Here is a 14,374-nt window from a genome sequence, read left to right as displayed (position 1 = left end):
TATAGAATGATGTGACTGGCTCAATGTTCTCTGTACAGCGCTGTGGTATATGTCAGAGCTATGGGAATGTGTAATAATAATAGTGTGTAAGCTCCTTTGGTAAAAACTGTGGGGGACATTAGAGTGTAAGCTCCTTTGGTGCAGAGACTGATCTGACTGTGGGGGAGGGGACAGTAGAGTGTAAGCTCCTCTGGTGCAGAGACTGATGTGACTGTGGGGGAGGGGACAGTAGAGTGTAAGCTCCTCTGGTGCAGAGACTGATGTGACTGTGGGGGAGGGGACAGTAGAGTGTAAGCTCCTCTGGTACAGAGACTGATGTGACTGGCTCAATGTTCTCTGTACAGCGCTGTGGTATATGTCAGAGCTATGGGAATGTGTAATAATAACAGTGTGTGACTGTGGGGGAGGGGACATTAGAGTGTAAGCTCCTTTGGTAAAAACTGTGGGGGACATTAGAGTGTAAGCTCCTCTGGTGCAGAGACTGATGTGACTGGCTCAGTGATCTCTGTACAGCGCTGCGGTATATGTCAGAGCTATATACATGTATAATAATAATAGTGTGTGACTGTGGGGGAGGGGACATTAGAGTGTAAGCTCCTTTGGTAAAAACTGTGGGGGACATTAGAGTGTCAGCTCCTCTGGTACAGAGACTGATGGGACTGGGCCAGTGATCTCTGTACAGCACTGCGGTATATGTCAGAGATATATAAATGTATATTAATAATACTTTGTGACTGGGGGGGGGGGCATTAGAGCGTAAGCTCTTCTGCTCTTCTGGTACAGAGACTGATTTGTTTTGATGTTCTCTCTCTCAGTGCTGTGAAATAAGGTGGCACTTAATAATGCAATTTAGAAATATTAAATAACAATTTACTTTGTTTTTATTACTGTTTAATTTACAATGATGACAAATGTCTCTTCTTATACAGTTAAACCGCAGACTACGCTGAGTCATTTCAGATTACTAGACCTTGGATACTTGGCAATTAATATTTTTTGTGACGTCAGCTATTTTTACCCAGAAACTGTGGACATCCAATGGGTTAAATACAGTAAATATACGGCCACCAGCTCATCTTTGCATACAAATTTTTTTCTCACAAAACTATTGAGGAACAGCGATGGGACATTTAATGTGACCAGTATGCTGAGTGTGAGGTCGTCTACCGGAGTGGAGACTGGAGATGTATTATCCTGCATTGTGAGCCACAGATCCCTGAAGGAGAAAACTTCTGTCAATTTCACTGTGCCAAGTAAGTAGCCTTCATGTGTTACTAAACCTCGGACCCCGCATTCACTATATCCTCTGTCCCAGGACCCTGCATTCCCTATATCCGGTCTCCCCAGACCCCGCATTCACTATATCCTCTGTCCCAGGACCCTGCATTCCCTATATCCGGTCTCCCCAGACCCCGCATTCACTATATCCGCTCTCCCCGGACCCCGCATTCCCTATATCCGCTCTCCCCGGACCCCGCATTCACTATATCCGCTCTCCCCGGACCCCGCATTCACTATATCCGCTGTCCCAGGACCCTGCATTCCCTATATCCGGTCTCCCCGGACCCCGCATTCACTATATCCGCTCTCCCCGGACCCTGCATTCCCTATATCCGCTCTCCTCGGACCCCGCATTCACTATATCCGCTCTCCCCGGACCCCGCATTCACTATATCCGCTCTTCCCGGACCCCGCATTCACTATATCCCCTCTCCCCGGACCCCGCATTCACTATATCCGCTCTCCCCGGACCCCGCATTCACTATATCCGCTCTTCCCGGACCCCGCATTCACTATATCCCCTCTCCTCGGACCCCGCATTCACTATATCCGCTCTCCCCGGACCCCGCATTCACTATATCCGCTCTCCCCGGACCCCGCATTCACTATATCCCCTCTCCTCGGACCCCGCATTCACTATATCCCCTCTCCCCGGACCCCGCATTCACTATATCCCCTCTCCCCGGACCCCGCATTCCCTATATCCGCTCTCCCTGGACCCCGCATTCCCTATATCCGCTCTCCCCGGACCCCGCGTTCACTATTTCCGCTCTCCCCGGACCCCGCGTTCCCTATATCCGGTCTCCCCAGACCCCGCATTCACTATATCCACTTTCCCCGGACCCCGCATTCACTATATCCGCTCTCCCCGGACCCCGCATTCACTATATCCGCTCTCCCCAGACCCCGCGTTCACTATATCCGCTCTCCTCCCCGGACCCCGCGTTCACTATATCCGCTCTCCTCCCCGGACCCCGCGTTCACTATATCCGCTCTCCTCCCCGGACCCCGCGTTCACTATATCCGCTCTCCTCCCCGGACCCCGCGTTCACTATATCCGCTCTCCCCGGACCCCGCGTTCACTATATCCACTCTCCCCGGACCCCGCGTTCACTATATCCGCTCTCCCCGGACCCCGCGTTCACTATATCCGCTCTCCTCCCCGGACCCCGCGTTCACTATATCCGCTCTCCCCGGACCCCGCGTTCACTATATCCGCTCTCCTCCCCGGACCCCGCGTTCACTATATCCGCTCTCCCCGGACCCCGCGTTCACTATATCCGCTCTCCTCCCCGGACCCCGCGTTCACTATATCCGCTCTCCTCCCCGGACCCCGCGTTCACTATATCCGCTCTCCTCCCCGGACCCCGCGTTCACTATATCCGCTCTCCCCGGACCCCGCGTTCACTATATCCGCTCTCCCCGGACCCCGCGTTCACTATATCCGCTCTCCCCGGACCCCGCGTTCACTATATCCGCTCTCCCCGGACCCCGCGTTCACTATATCCGCTCTCCCCGGACCCCGCGTTCACTATATCCGCTCTCCCCGGATCCCGCGTTCACTATATCCGCTCTCCCCGGACCCCGCGTTCACTATATCCGCTCTCCCCGGACCCCGCATTCACTATATCCGCTCTCCCCGGACCCCGCATTCACTATATCTGCTCTCCCCGGACTCTGCATTCACTATATCTGCTCTCCCCGGACCCCGCATTCACCATATCCGCTCTCCCCGGACCCCGCATTCACTATATCCGGTCTCCCACAGTACACAGAACATGGAAATGCAATTATTTTAGTAACTAAAAACTGCTAAATACCTTTTCTCATCAGCAGTTAGAGCAGTCTTCTATCAGTGTCCAACCGAGCATTGGTTAAAGCTTGTAGGAGGAGTTTTCTCTTTCTGCTGTAGGAGGATGCAGAACCCCTGACCCTCTGTCTGGACAGTGCTGATTATCCCTGTGCTGATCACATGCATTCTCCCAAGAGGAAAAAAAAATATCTCTAGCAATACACACCAAACTGAGCATGTGCAGAATGACTCCACACAACATGTCTTATCAGGAGATAAGAGGGGGATACTGTAAGAAGGGGAGGATCAGAGAAGTCAGGATCAAACAGCCTTTTTACACAATGCAGAGGATTAACCCCTTAGGTTCCACAGTGAGTACAACAAGTGTGCTTTACTGCATCTACAGACTGATTGTACTGTTGTGGGTTTAGTAACACTTTACTGAACCTAACGTCAGTAAAATTAGGCTTTTATTGCTTTCCACAAATTCCAGATTCTTCAGTCTAGATCCAGAGCTTGTGCAGGGTGATGGTGTAAGGGATTTCCGGTGAAACGAATAGTGAATAGAAATGCGCATGCGCATAGAAACATCTGGAGAAGGATGACCGGTTGTGCACATGCGCGCGGAAATGCACGATCGCGCACGCGTACGTGCACGCGCACACGCACGGCGAAGATTGGCGCCAGACGGACTATTTAAAGGGTGTCCCTGCCCATGTTGAGTGCTAACTGGTCTTCAGCTCCCCCGTGTCCTGCTTGTTCCTGAGTGATTCCCTTGTTGCTGACCTGGCTTGTTCCTCACCTGATTCTGATTACCCTCCTGATTGATACTGGTTCCTGACTTTGGCTCTGCTCCTGACTTCGGCTTTGCTTCTGATTCTGTACTTTGCTGTCCACTTGTTGATGACTCTGGCTATTCCTATAACACTGCTCCTGTCTCTCCCTCTCACTTCCTGCCTTGCTCTGGTGCATACCTGGTGATCTACAAAACCAGCTCTGCATGTTACCACTGTGACTGAATCAGAGGATCATCAGTCTTCCAAGGTCATCATCTGCAAGAGCTGCAAACAACAACTACTGGCGCTCTTGTTCCCCTGGGTCTTAGACTCCCTCTGTTCCAACTCCAGTGGGGTCAGGGCTAGTGACACAAGTGAGGCTGACCACGTCATTTCAGTCTCCTATCAGGTACGGGACAGATGGTTGCAAAACGCTGAATACTTACGGTGCAACCAAACCTGAACATTTATAGACGATGTTGGAGCAATTTCAGGCTTGACTGTTTTTTTTGTTTTAGCCAATGAAAATCTAGTTACTAGGAGGAGATCGATGTTTAGGGTTGAAAAGTGCTTATTTTCAGGTCTAAGGGGCCAGAAATGCCCCATGGCGCTTTAACCCTTTCACTGCCAGAGCCGTTTTTGCATTTTTTTTTTTGCATACATATTAAAAATCATTTTAGGCCATCTGGTCCACGGCCAGCTCTATGGAAAACCGGTGCCGCCGGCGGATCTGTTCTCTGGCTCCCACGGATCTGTTCTCTGGCTCCCACGGGAGGACATGGAGAAGCGCCGGTAGGCCTGTAATAGTAATCCAGCAGCTAATGAGCCGCTAGGGTGGCTTTTACATTGCAGGATGATGCATGAAGGTAAAAAAACTTCTGTATGGAGCACCCGCCCCCCCAGCCCCTCCTTTGTACTCACCTGAGCTCCCTCTCGATCCAGTGATGAGAGCTGAGCTTCTCCTGGGTCTCTTACTCCTCATTGGCTGAGACAGCAGTGGGAGCCATTGGCTCCTGCTACTGTCAATCACAGCCAGTGAGCCAATGAGGAGAGACCGGGGGTGGGGTCGAGTAGTGGCTCTGTGTGTCCTATGCATGCACCAGTGCCCCCAGCACAACTTGCTATTGGGGGCACTGGCTGAACAGGAGGAGCCGAGGCACTCAAAAAGAGGAGGATCGGGACTGCTATTGGGGTTCTCCAGACCTTGGCGTCAACTGATGTGTATTGTGTTTTTCTTCTATAGGGCGGAATCCAGTGGTGGTCATGTGGTTTGCTGTGGTTGTGTTGGCTGGATTAGCAGGTTTAACAAAAGCTGCGAAGAATCATTTTAAAAAAGGTAAGTTTCTAACAGATACCAGAACGTGTGATATCAGATCATTTAGGGACCGGAGAACCCTCCCAGACCACCAATCCCGGGTCTCCAGGAAGTACAGGGGGTGTTCAGTGATGCCGGACGTACACAGTAATTTGGTATTTGCATAATTGATCATTGTTCATTATCATTCGACTGTTCATTTGATATTGACACATGTAGCCTTCTTTTATCAGATTGATTGCTTTCAACAAACAAATAAAATAGATATTGATGACCTCACAAATTAACATTAAAAGTAATCCTTGTGTAGGGATCTGTTGTCCTCTACTGTCTGTATCTGTAAGTGGGTGTGCTGCTTAAGGTCACAGAGTTAATAATGTACATCACTTCCTGTCTCTGTGTGATTGGGTTAGAAACCCCAGATGGAGGAAGCAGAGAGAGAGTTTCTGAGAGCACACGTCCTAGGAAGGAGCTGCTACTAATCCAGACTAGAAGCAGGGATTATTAGGCAACGTTTAATAGTTAACTATTGTTGCCCATAGCTTCTGGGTATATACCTTGGGGAAAATGATGATTTAATCCACTGCAGATTTTGTACGTTTGCCCACTTACAACGAAATGAAGGGTCTATAATTTTTTTAATTATAGGTGTATTTTAAATGATAGAGACAGAATATCAACCAAAAATCCAGAAAAAACACACAATACAAATGTTATAAATGGAGTTGCAGTTCAGTGAGTAAAATAAGTATTTGATCCCCAAGCAAAACATGACTTAGTACTGGATGGGGGAATCCTTGTTGGCAAGCACAGTAAGACATTTCTTGAAATTGGTTACCAGGCCGGCACACATCTCAGCAGGGATTTTGGTCTACTCTTCTTTACAGATCTTCTCTTCCTTAAGGTTTCTTGGCTTCTGCTTGGCAACTTGAAGTTTCAGCTCCCTTCATAAATTTTCTATAGGATGAAGGTCTGGAGACTAGCTAGGCCACTCCATGACCTTAATGTGCTTCTTCTTGAGCCACTCTTTTGTTGCCTTGGTGGTATGTTTTGGGTCATTGTCATGCTTGAAGACCCATCCACAACCCATCTTCAGTGTTCTGGCTGAGGGAAAAGGTTCTCATCCAAGATTTTACAATACATGGCCCCGTCCATTGGCCCCTTAATGTGGCAAAGTCGTCCTGTACCTTTAGCAGAGGAACAGCCCCAAAGCATAATCTTTCCACCTCCATGCTTGACTGTAGGGATGGTGTTCTTAGGGTAACATTCAGCATTTTTCTTCATCCAGACACGGCAAGTCGTGTTAATGCTAAAGAGCACAATTTTGGTCTCATCTGACCACAGCACTTTCTTCCAATCATTCTCTGATTCATTTAGATGTTTATTGTTAAACTTCAGACGGGTCTGTACATGTGCCTTCGTGAGGAGGGGGACTTTGCGAGAGCTGCTGGATTTCAATTGTGTTACCAATGGTTTGTTTTGGTCCCAACTGCCTTGAGATCACTCACAAGCTCCTCCCGTGTAGTTCTGTTCTGATCCCTCACTTTTTCTCATGATCATCGTTACCCCATGAGGCGAATTCTTCCATGAAGCTCCAGACCGAGCGATGATGGTTATTTTGTATTTCTTCCGTTTGTGAATAATCGCTCCAACAGTTGTCTCCTTCTCACCAAGCTTCTTGCTGATGGTCTTGTAGCCCATTCCAGCCTTGTGTAGGTGTACAATCTTGTCCCTGACGTCCTTTGACAGCTCTTTGGTCATTTGCCCATGATAGTGATGTTTGAATGGAAGAAAGTGATTCTGTGGACAGGTGTCTTTTATACACATAACGAGTTGTCATTAGGAGCACCTTTTTCCATTGACAGGACTAATCTGTGTACCACATGAGCACATCACCAGTCTGTGGGAGCCAGAATTATTGTTGGTTGGTAAGGGATCAAATACTTATTTTACTCAGTGAACTGCAACTAAATGTATAACATTTATATTGTGTGTTTTTTCTGGATTTTTGGTTGATATATTCTATCTCTATCATTTATATACACCTATGATAAAAATTATAGACCCTTCATTTTGGGCAAGTGGGTAAACTTAACCCACGTGGTGTAATCTTGCATGGAGCTCCAGCCTGAGGGCGACTGATCTTACAAAATTTGCAGGAGATCGAATAATTATTTTCGCCACTGTGTAGGTGTATGATTAAAGAAAACCTAAAAATGAAAACTAATGCAGCCATCACATCTAAGAACTGTTTGCTTTTGAGTTTAATATCGCTTTAACAATCTATGCAACTCACAGCAATCTCCTTACAGGTTATAGCTTAGGTGGCAGGATTGCAAAAGGCCTGGGACACCTTTGGGCTCCCAAAGTAGAGAAGTAATGCGGTGAAATATGCCAAGGCGAACAGTGGGTGTGGTCAAATTGCATTAAATAGACAATGGGACTGGCTTAAATGGGCATGGTTAAACAAAGCCCTATTCACACTCCTAAAAGGAGACATTTTTGATTACCTGAATCCAAGGTATTTGTTGCTGAAGCAATTACATGTGAATGGCCGCAAATAGCTGTGGGCAATGTCAGGTTCCCCTTGCTTTCAGTGGGGCTTCCCACCGAGACCTTTTCACCTGTCTCCAGCAGGCAATTGAAATGGTCTCATTCACAAGTTTCACTGGGGCCTGAAACAAAAGTCTTCTTGTATCCAAAAAGTATGATTTGATTCCTAGATTGTAAGCTCCCAGGATCAGGGCCCTCCTATCCCTCTTGTATTGAACTGTATTGTTGCTGTATTGTCTCCCGTTATATTGTAAAGCGCAGAGCAAACTGTTGGCGCCGTAAATCCTGTATAATAATATATATATAAATAATAATTTTGATTGCTGTCTCATTGACATGTATAAACTTCAGCCCAATCAGTTTTGTAAATGAAATTCTTCCTTTGTATGTGATTTTGTGTGCACTCAAAATAAACAGAGGAGCTAACACTTTGTCTGAGCCGACCTTAAAGAAAAACTTCATTAAAACATTCTTGCCTCAAATCCCCCTTGTTAGCACAACCCCTGCCCCCCAATATTCCCCTTCCTAGCACAAATAGTCTCCTCTCCAAATGCCCCCCCCCCAATCCCCTTTTTCTGGTTCCTAGCACAAATGATCCTCCCCCCCCAGTTTCCTCAATTCTCCCACCTAGCACAAATACTCTCCATCCACATTTGACCTCCCCAGCACAAATTCCTTTCCCCTCGCATCCCCCTTCTAGCACTCATTTTCTTCCACCATCAACACCCCCTGACACTAATCCCGTCCCAGCACAAATACCCCTCAACTCTAATCCCATCCTAGCACAAATACCCCCCAACACTAATCCCATCCCAGCACAAATACCTCCCAACACTAATCCCATCCCAGCACAAATACTCCCCAACACTAATCCCATCAAGATTGACACTATTCACAGGGACATCGCCGCTGCTCAAACTTCCTCCCCACCCGTCCCCCTCACACAGCAACCCCCTCATCACCCCTCTCCCTCGGCCTCACCACTGTTCTGACCTCCACCCCACCTAACATTCCTCACACTGAAGCCCCCTCAACACTCCACTCCTTCGACCTTACTACCATCGAGGAGGTCACCAAGATCTTCTCTAATGCCCACCTCACCACCTGCCCCCTTGACCCTATCCCCTCACAACTCCTACGACCTCCCTCCTCCTCCATCCTACGCTCCCTCCCAACACAAATCTCCCTGCTGCCATTTACATCCAAACTCCTCGAGCGCTTCCGTCCCCTACACTCCACCGAAACTGCCTTACTCAAACTCTCCAACGACCTGCTAACTGCCAAAGCTAACGGCCACTATTCAGTGCTCCTACTCCTCGACTTCTCCGCGGCCTTCGGCACAGTCGACCACCCCCTCCTCCTCAAAAAACTACACTCCCTTGGCCTCAGAGATTCCGCTCTCTCCTGGCTCTTGTCCTACCTATCACAACGCTCCTTCAGCATTACCTATAACGCTACCACCTCCCCCTCACTCCCTCTCTCTGTTGGGGTCCCCCAAGGCTCTGTCCTAGGGCCCCTTCTCTTCTCCATCTATACCTCCTCCCTTGGCCAACTCATACACTCTCACGGCTTCAACTACCACCTCTATGCCGACAACATGCAAATCTATCTCTCAACCCCCCACCTCACCCCCTCAGTCTTCGCCCGAATCACAAGCCTGCTGAACGACATATCAGACTGGATGTCGCTCCACTTCCTTAAACTGAACCTCTCCAAAACTGAGCTCCTAGTCTTCCCCCCAACCCGCACACCAACCCCCATTGACTTCTCCATCACGTCCAACAATGCCACCATCAGGCCCGCCCTGCAGACCAGGGTACTTGGTGTCATACTTGACTCCAATCTATCCTTCTAGCCCCAAATCCAATCACTCACAAACTCATGGAGACTCCACCTCCACAACATCGCTAAAATCCACAAGTTCCTAACCCCAGAAACCACTAAGCAGCTCATCCACTCCCTCATCATATCACGACTCGATTACTGCAACTCCCTCCTCAATGGCCTGCTCTGCCACAGGCTATCCCCACTTCAGTCGATCCTGAATACGGCAGCCAGACTCATTCACCTCACCAACCGCTCCGTTTCTGCCACCCCCCTCTGCCAATCCCTCCACTGGCTTCCGATTGCCCAACGGATCAAATTCAAAATCCTAACACTGACGTACAAAGCTGTCCATCATACGGCCCCAAACTACATCACTGACCTAATATCCAAGTACCACCCAACATGCACTCTCCGCTCCTCACAAGACCTCCTTCTCTCTAGTTCTCTGGTCTCCTCCTCCCATGCCCGCCTCCAGGACTTCTCCAGGGCGTCACCCATCCTCTGGAACTCCCAACCCCAATCCATCAGACTATCACCTACTCTCCTCTCCTTTAGGCGCACCCTGAAAACCCACCTCTTCATGGAAGCCTACCCCACCCCCTAATTGTCGCCCTCCTCCACTCTTCCTACCACTCCATTCCCCACAGCCATTTCCTCCTGTACCACTATCCCCTCCCTCCTAGATTGTAAGCTCCAAGGAGCAGGGCCCTTGAACCCCTTGTGTATCGCATTGTATTGTTATTGTACTGTCTCATGTATTGTCTCCCATTGTAATGTACAGCGCTGAGCGAACCATTGCTGCTTTATAAATACTGTATAATAATAATATAATTATAATAAATACCCCACAACACTAATCCCATCCCAACACAAATACCTCCCAACACTAATCCCATCCCAGCACAAATACCTCCCAACACCAATCCCATCCCAACACAAATACCTCCCAACACTAATCCCATCCCAGCACAAATACCTCCCAACACTAATCCTATCCCAGCACAAATACCTCCCAACACTAATCCCATCCCAGCACAAATACCTCCCAACACTAATCCCATCCCAGCACAAATACCTCCCAACACCAATCCCATCCCAACACAAATACCTCCCAACACTAATCCCATCCCAGCACAAATACCTCCCAACACCAATCCCATCCCAACACAAATACCTCCCAACACTAATCCCATCCCAGCACAAATACCTCCCAACACTAATCCTATCCCAGCACAAATACCTCCCAACACTAATCCCATCCCAGCACAAATACCTCCCAACACTAATCCCATCCCAACACAAATACCTGCCAACACCAATCCCATCCCAGCACAAAATACTTCCCAACACTAATCCCATCCCAGCACAAATACCCCCAAGTACTATTCCTCCCCACTCCAAATTCACCTTCTCAGGGTCAATTTTCAATTTATGTGAAGTGGAACCGGGAGGTTGGTAAAAAAAGAAGACAAACCTTCTGGATCTGGAAGCAGTTTTGTGTTTTTGTTCTCTCATTTGCAAACAGAATTATATAAATAAATTAAACGGCTGGGGATTCTTTTCATCTATAGAACTAAGAAATGTCTATCTTCTCTTTTATAGGTTGGAGACCATGGATAGATGTTCTTCAGTGTGCTGTCCTTATATCAATGTTACCTCTACTTTGTTTTACAATACACTTCACAAGGGATTTCGATGGTAAGTTTATGAAACTCGTGATAAATACCAAAAGCTGGTATACAATGTAAGCCAAGTATCAGCCAATGGGCCTATTGTACAGCCCAAGGCAGCAGAGCTGGAATGGCACATTGCCGGACCAGAGGAGCCTTTTGCAGGAAGTTTTTTTGGTTTTTTTTACTGATTCTGCATGAGATTGTTATTGTTTGGTAATTTCTTTTTGATACTGATCACTGAAATCAATGGCACAACCATTGGTCCCTACACATAAGCCAGGTTGCTAGGCGTAATCCTAGACTTTGAACTCTCTTTCGGCCCTTACTTCCAGTCACTGACTAAATCCTGCCACCTTGACCTCCGCGACATTTCCAGAATTTGCCTCTTCATAATGACATCACAAAACAACTTATCCATGCTTTGGTTGCATCCCATCTTAATTACTGCAACTCCCTCCTCAATGACTGACCTTTACCCACTTCAGTCTATTATGAATGCTGCTGCTAGACCAATACTCCTTATTACCGATCCATGACTGCTGCTCAGCCAATCCCATCACTGGCTTCCACTAGACCAATGTATAAAAGTCAACATACCAACCGCTACGTACAAAGCCATTCACATCACTTCCCCTAGCTACATCACCAACCTTGTCCAGATATCATCCAAATCGTCTGCTCCATTCCTCCCAAGACCTCCTGGTCTCCAGTTCCCTTGTTACCACCCCTCACACTTGCCTCCAGGACTTCTCCAGAACCTCTCCCATCCTCTGGAACTCCCTTCCTTAGTATGTCTGGTCAGCTCCTACCCTGTCCACCTTTAGGTGATCCTTAAAAACTAATTTATTCAGGGAACCCTATTCCACCTCCACCTAAGAACTGTACTTGAGTCACCTCCATCAGATCATCCCCCCACAGTCATTACCTTTTGTACCACCTCCCCTTCCCTTTAGATTGTAAGCACCATCAGCAGGGCCCTCCTATCCCTTCTGTACTGTAATTGTACTGTCCCCCTTTATATTGTAAAGCGCTGCGTAAACTGTTGGTGCTATATAAATCCTGTATAATAATAATACTGACTGCTTTTTTACAAAAAATATGATTTATTTCATCAGCGACCACACGGTCAGTAAAGCCGTAGCTGGTAACCTCCATAGAATATTGGTTCTGTAGGCTGGAGCAGTGGTCTACAGTGGACTCAGTTTGCCAAAAAGGTTCTCCACATTTTACCATTCTTTTTGAGAGTGTATTTAGTATGCTGGAGAGCATTTTAACCAAAAAGTGCACAACTCTGTTGCCGGCAAATATCAGGGCTTGATAAGTCTTAGTTTTCTGCTACCCATCCCTGATACCACAGAATACACATAGACACCACCATTCCCACCACCAACCAACACCATTAGTAGCTGCTAAATAACAGAAATACTCCAATTTCTATAACCAACGCCACCTGAAGTGGCTGTGTTAGCCAAAGCCAGCCCTCCCCCAGCTACAAAATTCAACAGATTGTTGCATCACCCCTCTTCCTGCTGAGCTATACTGTTACCACCATCCCTCCCTAAAAAAAATCCTATTCCCACCAATCTAGGGTTCTCCCACAATACAATTTTTAGTTTTCATCAAGAAAATTTTGGACACTTTGGCAAAACCTATGCGCTTAATACCTCAGTTTGCAGATTTTAAATTTTTTGGGGGGTAAGGTTTTGAAAAGGTAGAATAGATTTTGGGTGAGAAAATCACAAATCACTAGCGGAAAAGAAATGTTTGTTGTTCACTTATTTCTAACTACAACTTCTTAGTGTTTGTTTTTAGCATCGGGAACTCTGAGCATTAGTTGCCACCACAGGTGTGCGCACAGGGTGTGCTGCGTGTGCCTGGGCACACCCTAATCACTTGGTGTGCTGCGTGTGCCTGGGCACACCCTAATCACTCGGTGTGCTGCGTGTGCCTGGGCACACCCTAATCACTTGGTGTGCTGCATGTGCCTGGGCACACCCTAATCACTCGGTGTGCTGCGTGTGTCTGGGCACACCCTAATCACTCGGTGTGCTGCGTGTGTCTGGGCACACCCTAATCACTCGGTGTGCTGCGTGTGTCTGGGCACACCCTAATCACTCGGTGTGCTGCGTGTGTCTGGGCACACCCTAATCACTCGGTGTGCTGCGTGTGTCTGGGCACACCCTAATCACTTGGTGTGCTGCGTGTGCCTGGGCACACCCTAATCACTTGGTGTGCTGCGTGTGTCTGGGCACACCCTAATCACTCGGTGTGCTGCGTGTGCCTGGGCACACCCTAATCACTGTGTGTGCTGCATGTGTCTGGGCACACCCTAATCATTGTGTGTGCTGCATGTGTCTGGGCACACCCTAATCACTGTGTGTGCTGCATGTGTCTGGGCACACCCTAATCACTCGGTGTGCTGCGTGTGCCTGGGCACACCCTAATCACTGTGTGTGCTGCATGTGTCTGGGCACACCCTAATCACTCGGTGTGCTGCGTGTTTCTGGGCACACCCTAATCACTCGGTGTGCTGCGTGTGCCTGGGCACACCCTAATCACTCGGTGTGCTGCGTGTGCCTGGGCACACCCTAATCACTCGGTGTGCTGCGTGTTTCTGGGCACACCCTAATCACTCGGTGTGCTGCGTGTTTCTGGGCACACCCTAATCACTTGGTGTGCGGCGTGTTTCTGGGCACACCCTAATCACTCGGTGTGCTGCGTGTTTCTGGGCACACCCTAATCACTCGGTGTGCTGCGTGTTTCTGGGCACACCCTAATCACTCGGTGTGCTGCATGTGCCTGGGCACACCCTAATCACTCGGTGTGCTGCATGTGCCTGGGCACACCCTAATAACTGTGTGTGCTGCGCGTGCCTGGGCACACCCTAAGCACTGTGTGTGCTGCCTGTGTCTGGGCACACCCTAATCACTCGGTGTGCTGCCTGTGTCTGGGCACACCCTAATCACTCGGTGTGCTGCGCGTGCCTGGGCACACCCTAATCACTGTGTGTGCTGCATGTGCCTGGGCACACCCTAATCACCTGGTGCGCACTAGCATTATCACTCTGTGTGGCAACGGGGAGATGGGAAAGAACTCCCTCTGACCAGCTCTGCCATAGCAGAAGTGTTTTACTCAGTGGTGTCCTGAGGCTGGTGCA

At 48.5% G+C, this 14,374-nt stretch overlaps 1 protein-coding gene across 2 annotated transcripts in view; it reads left to right on the top strand.

Annotated features, from left to right (window-relative positions):
* LOC149431199 (uncharacterized) overlaps window positions 1-14,374 on the top strand; it is a 49,947-nt gene that overhangs the window by 11,720 nt on the left and 23,853 nt on the right. Inside the window, exons 3-5 of one of the 2 annotated variants that reach the window (XM_089665798.1) lie at window positions 930-1,253; window positions 5,093-5,185; window positions 11,147-11,242. In XM_089665798.1, coding sequence (XP_089521924.1) covers window positions 930-1,253; window positions 5,093-5,185; window positions 11,147-11,242 — 513 coding nt within the window. The remainder of the gene's footprint in view (window positions 1-929; window positions 1,254-5,092; window positions 5,186-11,146; window positions 11,243-14,374) is intronic. The other variant, XM_089665799.1, reaches the window with a different exon arrangement.

Source organism: Staurois parvus, unplaced genomic scaffold (assembly GCF_062004578.1).
Source record: "Staurois parvus isolate SC_StPar_1 unplaced genomic scaffold, SC_StPar_1.0 ptg002356l, whole genome shotgun sequence".
Taxonomy (NCBI): domain Eukaryota; kingdom Metazoa; phylum Chordata; class Amphibia; order Anura; family Ranidae; genus Staurois; species Staurois parvus.
Note: the sequence above shows the minus strand (reverse complement) of the source record. Positions and strands in the feature narration are given on the sequence as shown.